At 40.1% G+C, this 10589-nt stretch overlaps 1 protein-coding gene across 4 annotated transcripts in view; it reads left to right on the forward strand.

Moving 5' to 3' along the window:
- ptpn5 (protein tyrosine phosphatase non-receptor type 5) overlaps nt 1-10589 on the forward strand; it is a 17932-nt gene that overhangs the window by 2179 nt on the left and 5164 nt on the right. The window contains exons 1-11 of one of the 4 annotated variants that reach the window (XM_017032862.2): nt 94-1272; nt 5157-5254; nt 6359-6634; nt 6835-6957; nt 7073-7168; nt 7268-7524; nt 8225-8417; nt 8591-8675; nt 9625-9704; nt 9789-9926; nt 10018-10128. In XM_017032862.2, the coding sequence (XP_016888351.1) occupies nt 6365-6634; nt 6835-6957; nt 7073-7168; nt 7268-7524; nt 8225-8417; nt 8591-8675; nt 9625-9704; nt 9789-9926; nt 10018-10128 (1353 nt within the window). In that variant the 5' untranslated portion in view covers nt 94-1272; nt 5157-5254; nt 6359-6364. Of the gene's footprint in view, nt 1-92; nt 1273-5156; nt 5255-6358; nt 6635-6834; nt 6958-7072; nt 7169-7267; nt 7525-8224; nt 8418-8590; nt 8676-9624; nt 9705-9788; nt 9927-10017; nt 10129-10589 lie in introns of those variants that run through there. The other 3 variants (XM_017032863.2, XM_025056437.1, XM_008312290.3) reach the window with 3 other exon arrangements.

Below are 10589 nucleotides of genomic sequence, written 5' to 3' on the forward strand. Positions count from 1 at the left end.
GTCCGTCCGTCCGTCCGTCCGTCCGTCCGTCTGTCTGTCTGTCCGTCTGTCTGTCTGTCCGTCTGTCTATCTACAGTATCTGGCTAGCTGGCTAATTAGCTAGCTAGCCTCCCACCCATTGGTTAATTGATGGAGTTAATTATTACAGTTCACAGTCATTCCTAAGCCAGTAATGTGGTCAAATAAGACACACTTCGTGGTATATACAGTATTATCATACTATACAGTGTAACCCAAAGAACACTATCCCCACTGTGAATCACCAATATGGGTGTATAATATTGTGGTTATGCTTTAGTGCTTAGTACTTCATTTAGTACTTCATAGGCAGCAAATCACGCTTTGTCAACCATCAGCATGAAACTCAGCAAAAAAGTTGGTTTTAAATATTTTTCACAAAATGTTGGTATGGTATGAAAATAGAAAATAGGAATGTAATGTAGTATTTTTTTCCTATTTTACAGGTACATAATAAAACTTTGAGCCCAGAGAGCTTTACTGTACTCCAATACTACCAGTGACATGTGTCCGAGTGGTTTCAAACATAGATACAATGATAAAACTGTTGATACACTTAAACAATGGCTGTCCTTTATTTAACGACTCTAGCGCAGTAGCTCGGTCGCTCACTCACTCACTCACTCACTCTCTCATCACTTCGGCTCTGTTGCCAAGGTTACCGTACAGCCTCTTGCTGCATATATACATGAAGCTCCTGCTTATGGATCTCTTGCCGCTCCAGTATACAAACAAAAGGAACAGCATCAAGCTTTTATACCTATATATCTCTCTTCCCCAGACAAGCACACGGGCACACACTCACATTTCCAAATCTCACACACGCCTATTGCCTTTCTCTGCCTCTTCGCGTCCTTCACCAGTGCGATCACAGATTGCTTCTATTCCCAGACAGAGAAGCAGTGCAAGGATTGGTGTGGTGTTTTGTGCTCAGCTTCTAATTTCTGGCTCTGGGGTCGCAAAGCGGCAGATGGCAGTGTGAAAACAGGGCTCAGCCAGGTAAGAGGACTTATCCTATTTATACTTAAGGCAGTGGATGAGTGACTGGTCCAGCCCTCCTCTCCTTCCCTCTCCTTTCCTCTCCTTCCCTCTCCTTTCCTCTCCTTTCTTCTCCTCTCCTCTCGTCTCCTCTCCTCTGCTATCTCTGTCTCTCCTTATTCCCCCCGTGTGGCTGTGCAACATGAGGTGAATATCAATTCCTCAGCAAAGCACCCACGGTTCATATGGCTGCTGCAGTTTCCAGGCTGTGAAAAGGTAGGGATGTGTGATGCTACCTCAGAATGCTTCTCTGTTCCTCAGATGTTTTTTAACCAGGCTAAATTGCTATTATATTGTTTTGTTGACGTGATTGTTATCTCCACATTTGCTCTCCCGTCTGTTGTTATTCAAAGCCTGATGTGGTCTGTGTTGTATCATGTCTGTGTGACAGTGTGGGCGCTACCAGAGAGCGACGCAACAGTGCACCTCTCTGGGTGATTCATTACTAATCCATCCAGCACGGTACTGTGTGGTCTCTCTGGATCACTGTTGCCATTTACTGTACGTTATATGAATGGTGTTTTGTCTCTGTATGAATGACTGTCAGAGAATGTCATTCCTGGTGTTTTGATGCGGCACAATCAGGTAACACAATCTCTGTGTCACTGGGGATCCACATATATCTCCAGCAACCTGTGAATCAGTTCGCTATGCAGCAAATTTGAATTATTTACACAGAATTGCTTCGGCTGAATTGATTTATGAGTGCTGATGAGATGTTCATTTGGAATGTCCCTGGAGCTGCCTTAAGACATCGTTCAAGTGTATGTAAACAAAAGGAGCTGATTGATTACCTGTCTCTTTTATATACTGGAAGAACAAAGTGGTTTTCTGGGTCCTTAATTTTAAGTTCCATTTTGAGTTTATGTGTTTATTAAGATCAAAATCAAGAACGGATGGAGCCCTAACAAGAATAGCTGCAAAGATGTGTGCGTTGGGCTGATGTGGCAGGTTTCAGCCCGCGTCACTTATTCTCATGTTACCGTCCCATCATCACTTTCAGTAAGAGCTTCCTCTTACCTTCCCTACATTCCACAACACATTCGAAACTTCAGCCTTTATGGCCCACCGGGATGGAGACAATGTTTCTAGACAGCATCCCAGAGAGAAATTAGAACACGTACTAAACATTAAACAAACAAAAATGTACACTTAGTATAACACATTTGATTAGGTTTTATTTTTCTTTAGTGTTTTAAAACAGTTGATGATGGTTTGATGCAGTCCACAATGTGGATTGGCACAAAAATGGTGACCACTAAACATTTATATTGATTTTTTGTAGCTGAAAACCAGGAGCTCTAAAAATAATGACGCAAATACAGTCAAAGCTACAGAAGTGATTATATTAATGACAGAACCTGCCATGAAAATTATTTTTAAAAATAATAAAAGAATTCTCAAAAATCACTCAAATTTTATGTAAGGAAAATAATGCAAAACACAAGGAATTACCAAATAATGTAAACAGGGTTGCTATAAAAGTCCTACAGTGAGGTCAAACTAAAGCTGCTATTAACAAAATTAAGCTTAAACAAATAAAAACAAAAGCCAAATAGCAACAGATAACTTTATATAACATTTGATGAAAAAACACTGAAGCAAACACTGTATAACTATAATTATACATAGTGGGCCATGAAGGGATATATAGATGAATGAAACAATGGATGAATATATGGAGGATGGATGGGTTGACTGATAAAGATTACAAAATAAATATTTTTAAAATAATTTTACAATTAAGATGTGATGAAAAAACAGTGGAATAAATTTAAAATATTTTTATAATGTCAAATTTTGAATTGTCACAGTCACTGGCATGCAAATTTGTAACACTACAGCCTTAGCGCTACATTGACACAGGAAACAAGACGTCTGCCTACATTCACTGAGCAGTGGAATGTATGAATGAATGAAAAACAAAGCAAAAAAAAAGGGAGGAGATATATTACAGAACTACAGTGGATAATGTCACTGGGCTCCCAGTGCAGATTCACTGTGTGCTTTTCATCTTCCCTTTGAATCTCTGTGTACGCTACAATATATTAGTTGCCACCGTTACTAAAACACCAGCCTGACTGCGTCACTGCTTCAAACAACTTTAACACAAAATTGAGGGAAGAGCTGCTTTTCCTCATTCACTGCTTCATTCACCCGTATACCTGGACTTCTGTAGGCGTGTGTGTGTACGTACATGTGCATCAGTGTTTGTGTATGGTGTGCTTGGTGTGTACATTGTATGGATGCATGTTTCCATGGCAGTAGGCTTACTGGCGTCATCACTTCAAAACCACCATTGCAGCACGCAGAGACAGAGATGGAGAGAGAGGGGGGAGAAAGACAAAGAGGGAGGAAAGGGGGATTTTATATACACAAACAAAATTATTTACAATTTTTGTCAAAGACATGACAACATGGTGTTGTTAACAAAGAGTTAACTGTTTTTTCCTGAATGAAGTTCTAATAGCTTTAAAGCTAGAGACTTTAAGGCCCTTAGTCACAGATTTTTTTCAATCTAAAAGATCTAATTGACATTGCTATCAGATGTTAGCATTAGCAAAAATAAATGGAAATACTCTCTTAAATTGCAAGTATAATTTAAAAAATGATTCAGGTTCAAAACAGGAACAAAAGAATTAGGGCAATCACTCAATGTTAAATTTTCCACTGGAGGTCGCCACTGGAGGTACGTACCTGCTTTGTTTCTTCTCTGTCTATGAGACCATGAACTGGTTATTGGGTCAGTTATCCGGGCTTGATGTACAGTAGGTGGTAAAGGGCCAGGCTCTCTACTCAGCCCAGGGCTCAGGGTGATTTCAGAGCAAAAGTCTGCAGAATCAGGATCTGCGTTGAAAAGACTTCCAGTGTGAGCCTCTGTTTCCAGAGGTTTTCAGAGCCATCTGAATGTACTGTAGCCTCAGCAGTGTTATTGGGCTCCACTACACTCATCAGCCTCTGTAAGATCAGGCTTCTACTGTAGACTGGGTCATCGATGTCATCAGGCCAGAGGGTCTCACTACGCTGATGTCTGATCTGCACCAATAAATTAGTAGTTTTCACAACAACCAGTGCTAGTTAGAAATCAGTGAGAAACCACTGTGACTTACAGTAAATAATGGTTGAACTGAATTTAACAGTTGGGTGATGGGGTAACAGACTTGTGGTACAGTAGTACAATTAAGGACAGGTCTAAACAAGATCAGACCTTTGGGATGCAACAGAATTATATAAACAGTTCACTTCACTACACAATTTAAACACAACACATTCACAACATATTCATCAAAAACATTTCTTTCTTTCTTTTCCCCCCCCAAAAAGTATCTGACTTGGAGGGCTTTACTTTTTTGTCCAGGTATTTCTCAAATGTCTGCATCATGAAATTGTTTTAAGTAAAGCTGAGATCATCTGTATAAGCAGACAAATATGATGCTGGTGAAAAATAAAGATTTCAAAGGCTGCAACAAATTTTGCGGAGGAGAGGTTTCTAAGGAGAGTAAATAGATAATACCACGTGTAGAGCACCCTTGTCTGACACTCTTCACACCGTGAACACAGACTGACATTTAATCTTGGCAGACTCACATTCTGAAGCTTTTATTTTTTTTACAGGATATTATGACCAAATATGGTCAAATATGTTGAAAAAGTGTTAAATCCAAATGAGCCAGAGTTTGAACATCCCTATTATAAGATTTTTGTTAATTAAGTTTATCATTATTGCTTTTGCTAATAATAATAATAATAATAATAATAATAATAATAATAATAATAATAATAATAATAATTATTATTATTATTATTATTATTATTATTATTATTATTATTATTATTATTATTATTATTATTATTATTATTATTATTATTATTATTATTATTATTATTATTATTATTATTATTAATGTTGTTGTTGTTGTTATTACACGTAACAATAATTGGAGAGTCCCAATGGGATTATAGTGAAATGAGAAGTTCTCTTGAACCCTTAACCTGGTCTATCAAAGTCCCACATATACCCCTCATTTAGCCTGTGACTAGATGTCTTGATGTTTTGTTGCTGATCCAATCTAATATGCTTTTTGTCCTGTGTCCTCCAGACCATCTGCACAACAGTGGCCAATCTGGGCCAACTGCAAAAAAAATTCAGCTTAATCATGTGATCTGACTTTCCTTCAAATATCAATCCCCATCATAGGTGAGTCGTTTGACTGTCTGCATAGTTTTTTATCACCTACAAGTAACCAGTTAGGAGTATCGCATTCTGGCTTTAGTGTAGGTTGGCAGTCATTGATGAAAACTTGATCTAAAAATCACTCGCAAATACATCAGCAGCCAGTAACACATTTAAACAAAAGGGTGGGTGAAGGGGTGGTGGTTGGAGAGGGTATCTGCACCAAATATCACACCAACTCTTTCACATCCCCCACATTCAGAAATCCACACAAGCTGCGTGGCACTATTCAGCCAAATGTACAAAAACCTTTATTAATGTTTGAAGGACAAAAGAGTGGGGAGGAGAATAGCTTTGAATCCACCGCTGACTGATACAGAGATGCTGTGTGTGTGTGTGTGTGTGTGTGTGTGTGTGTGTGTGCTGTCAGAAGATGATAATGCTCAGGATAGATGAAAGGGATGAGAGCCACTCTGTTGCCATGGCAATGCTCAGGGCTGTAAACAAGCTACCCCTGACTCATCTCTCCACAACAGCTCCCCCACCCCCCTGCCTCCCTCTGGATTTAACAAACACGCACACATGCAAACACACACGTACAAACACACACACCTCACAGCGTCCGTGGATCCAGTCCAAGTGAGACGAGAGCTTCCGGAGATGAGCTACTTCAAGCTGCTTCCGACCTACACATACACAACGTAGACTTGTAGAACGAACACAACCCAGTTATACAGGCACATATACATTATTCTTAAAATATACACAACCTTCATGACAATGACTTTGATGTCACTCACTGTGTGCTGTTGTTGGGGTTTTAGTGATTCACAGTTATTAAGTTATAAAAAATTATATCCTTTTCATAATTGGTGTTTATGACTGTGTTACAGCAGTGAAGCAGAGAACTCACTGGGCTGTTTTTGCTACAGTAAATGTGCAATGTGTATATACTTTGTACGACGTGTGTACACAGCAATAAACATTATTTAATGTAGCAACCAATGGTAACTTTTATTGATTATAGTAAACACCATTAATACAGAATCCTAATGACGTGTGAACCATTCTAACGTGTCAGGTTCTTCACTAGAAAATCCCTAAATAAACTGGTACCTTTTTGAACAGGAGATCATGAATCGCCGGCTGAGCAGCTCCACCCGTTCTCACACTGAGGACTCCATCTTCCTGAGACCTGATGAAGACCCCGTCTGGTTGGATGAGCCGACAAAGATGGAAAAAATGGGCGATGGAGGGCCCAAAAAAGACGCACTGCCCGAGTTCAGGGATGGAACCTCAGGGGGCAAAAGTTTACACAGGGAGGAACAATTCATGCACAAACTGTGGGTACTTTTAACACAGATCCACTGCTGGGCTGCAGCATTCCTCGCCTCCCAGGTTACGGTATGTGTTAGAATGTCAGCTGCAGCCATAGAAAGTTAGGAGAAATCAACGAGATTATCAGTTAATTTCATTCTTCTAATTATTTTTCACTGTATGATCTCCATTAGAAGCGGCGTTTTTCGTTTCCTCCATTTTTCACCTGAGAGCATTGATGAATGACAGCTGACTGGAACACTCTGTCTCTGTCTTTCTACTTATAGGGGTACTGGGTGTTCTTTGTGCTGGAAGGAAATGGACCCCTGTCTTCCATCTACAAAGCCCTGCACATCATTGACTTCTACCTTGGCTTCATCTTACCCTGTCACCCGATCTTTGGAGTGGATGTAAGTATCTGTCCTGCTAGCAGTGTTACAGTTTGTATCAAACAGAGAACACAATAAAAGTGATGTGTCGGCTGTTGTCTTTTCGCTATTGCTCATTTTTTCTGTCTACGAACAGTCCAAGGTGCTGACAAATGAAGTGATCAACACCACCCAGCACACTTGGATTGTCCAGGGCACTGTAGGCAGCGGTATAGCCATCTGTGTTGTCATGGTAAAAGCTTGTTTTCATGCTAGAGCATTATTTAGAAACTAAATACACATCACAGTAATGAGAAAGACATTTTCCAACTTTCTTTTTTTTTTTTTCAAGGTCATCCATATGGCGTACAAATGGCACTACGGTACTGGCCTATGGTTATCAGGAAGTGCATCAGGAGACATTAGTGATCGGCGACAGTCCGTGAGCCGACAGCCGTCCTTTACCCTGTCTGAGTGGACGGATGCTCAAGAAGACCTGCTGGACCTTGACACGATCCCACAGACGCCTGTCTTTGAAATGGGCACTGACACAAGGACAGAGTGTGACGCTGCAACCCTCACGGTAACACCTGTGGGTCTTCAGGAAAGGTAAGAACGCAAATGAGCAGCACCCCCCCCCCAAAAAAAAAAAAAAAATCCTCTAAATTACTTTGTACTTGCTCAATACATCACAGTCCTGCTGTGACCTCTGTTTTTAAACCATCACCAAAATGAACAGTGGGCAGCAGTGTGTGGGGACGGTGCCATGCTCAGAGCACCTCAGTGGTTACTTGGCCACTGGTGGACTCGAACCTGAAATCTCTCAACCCAAGGCTGCGTCCTTAACCACTAAGCTACCACCAGATAAACTTAATGTTAAACCTAATATTCCTGTGTAAATAACAGGGATAACAGTAAATCCCAGTGTAGCTAGAACTGGGAGCTAAGTCTTAAGTTTAAAGAACTAAAGACCAGGTGATAACATCATTGAAAAAGCCAAAAGATAGCTGAAAAAAGCAGGCCACATGACAATCCAAGAGTCAAAAATTCATTAAAAAAACATTGATCTTGATGAAACTGAAAAAAGAAAAAACATTTCTGGATTTTGTTTGAAAATAAATAATCTGTAATTTTGATTTAATCAGTATCAGTAAGTCAGCTGGTGTTTTTTATTAAATGTATTATCATAATTCATTGGTGTGAACCTTATGTTTCATTAACGTCAGTGTACTCTGGTCTGCAATCATCCATTTCATTTCCATACTGTATACACACAGCAGAAGGCTAAACTCTGTTTGCATCCATGCAGGAGGGGCTCCAATGTGTCCCTGACCTTGGACATGTGTACTCCAGGCTGCACTGAGCCTTACGGCTATGGGGCCCAACTCTCACCAAGAGACCAGTCAGCCCAGGAGTATCTCCGACAGGGAACACACATCCTGACCCCGGCTCTGCTCCACACACGGGCCATGGACGACCAGAGCCTGCAGGCTGAGTTTTATGTAAGCTGGAGCCCACCTACATGGTTCACATTAACAAGGGAAAAAAAAGTAGACTCACTAGACTCACACACTCAGAAACACACAAACACCAATTCATTGATTTTTATTTATTTGGAATGAAAGGCTAAGACTTCCCTCGTGTTTCTGTTATATTGCTGTGTGTCCATTGGCAGGAAACTCCCATGAACTTTGTCGACCCAAAGGAGTACAACTACCCAGGGCTGGTGAGAAAGAACCGCTACAAAACCATCTTACCCAGTGAGTGAAGAGTAGGAGTCATACTTTGTTTGTTTTTTTGTAAAAGGCAATGTAAGGCAATAGAAGAGTAAAACAAAACCAAGAAGAAGCAAAGCAAATGTGACAATACTTAACAATACTTTTTTTAGTAGCTTAAAAGAATCCAGGACTTGAACCCAGAAGATGTTTAAACAATATTACTGTAAGTTTGTTCAGAAACATTGAGAAAATTATATTAATAATTATATAAAAGCTTGCCAAAATAGCTAGAAATATGACAATATGAGCAGTATAATTAACCACAAAAATATTTTAATTAGCAAAAAGGTGGCCATAAATACAGTTAAAGCTCAAACCCAGAACTTACAGTGTATACCAACAGTCCAAAACCTTTTTTGCCCAAGGACCACTCGGCCAGTACCAGCCAATACCGCAGACCAGTAGAGCCACAAAAATTGTTAAAAGATCATTTAGGATCAGTACATATTCAGATAAAAAAAAATGTACATTTTGTTTTGTTACTATTTGAGTCTAAAAGATGTATTTTTTGGAAAAAGTACCATATTATCTTTAAATGAAGAAAGTTAATTGAAATAACTGTATTCTCTTTAAATTAAATAAATGTATAATTATTTCACTGCGGTCTGGTACCCAGGGGCCCCCATCCCCTTGGACAAGGGTCCCTACTATATGGTACCTAAACATGGACAGGGCTATAGTTTGTAAAAGCAACAAGTAAAGGATATTCTCCAGTAAAAAAAGGTTTCATTGATGTGGAAAAGTTGTAAACAAATGATTCAAACAAATAAAACCAAAAACTAACCCTATTTAAAACCCTGTATTTTATAGGGAGTGTGGTTTAGTGTCTAACCTCATCAGTGTGTGTAAAGAAGATGGTCTCCAGATTTGAGTTAGTTTGTGTTGAATTAAAGGGCAGTTTAAATAACAAGCCGTGTATTTGACTTTGCAGATACGCACAGCAGAGTGATATTAAAATCTCAGGATGAGGACGACTTCCTGTCAACGTACATAAATGCCAATTACCTGAAAGTATGTAAACAACTTTTTGTATCCCCAGAAATAATTCCCTCCCCAGCTCTTTAGCCTCTCTACCTCGCGTTCATGTGTGTGCAGGGATATGATGGTGAGGAGCACGCCTACATCGCCACTCAGGGTCCCACAGTGAACACAGTGGGCGATTTCTGGAGGATGGTGTGGCAGGAGAGGAGCCCAATCATTGTGATGATCACCAATCTGGAGGAGAAAAACGAGGTGAGCGCGGACAGTGTTGCAGGAGTCAGATCCATATACAAAACATCAGATGACGGTCACAATGACCACTTGTGTCCATTTTGTCCTGAAGAAATGTGCAGAGTACTGGCCCGAAGACACTGTGACCCACGAGGGCATGGAGATCACCCTCGTCAGAGTAACACAGGAAGACGATTACAGCCTGAGGGTGTTTACACTCAAGGTGAAAATGCAACAACGTATCACACAAGCTGTCACTCAGAGGATATTTATCTGTGTATTTGGACCCAGTGGTTTGACCATTGAAGTTGATTGGTTGGAGTCAAGGAGGTTGTTTTGAGAAAGCAATTCTGTTACTGGTTTGAAGACAATTTTTTCAATGATCTTAGAATGGAATGGGAGGAGTGACATTGGCCGATAGTTCTCCACTTATATGAAAGCATGGTTGAACAGCGGTGTAACCCGAGCCTGTTTGAATACATTAGGAAATGATTCCGATTTTAGTCGAGCGTTAATTACATGTGTGACATGCTGTGACAGTAGGAGCTACAAATTGCAAGAGGTTGGATGGAAATGATGCAGTTGGGCTTCTGTTTTCTGTTGAATTAGAAGTACCCATAACCAGTAAGGAGGGAGGAGTGTCCCGTTTGTAGTCAAACTGCTACATGTTGGAGGGTCTGTAAG

This window comes from Cynoglossus semilaevis, chromosome 6 (genome assembly GCF_000523025.1).
Source record: "Cynoglossus semilaevis isolate Cse_v1.0 chromosome 6, Cse_v1.0, whole genome shotgun sequence".
Classification (NCBI taxonomy): domain Eukaryota; kingdom Metazoa; phylum Chordata; class Actinopteri; order Pleuronectiformes; family Cynoglossidae; genus Cynoglossus; species Cynoglossus semilaevis.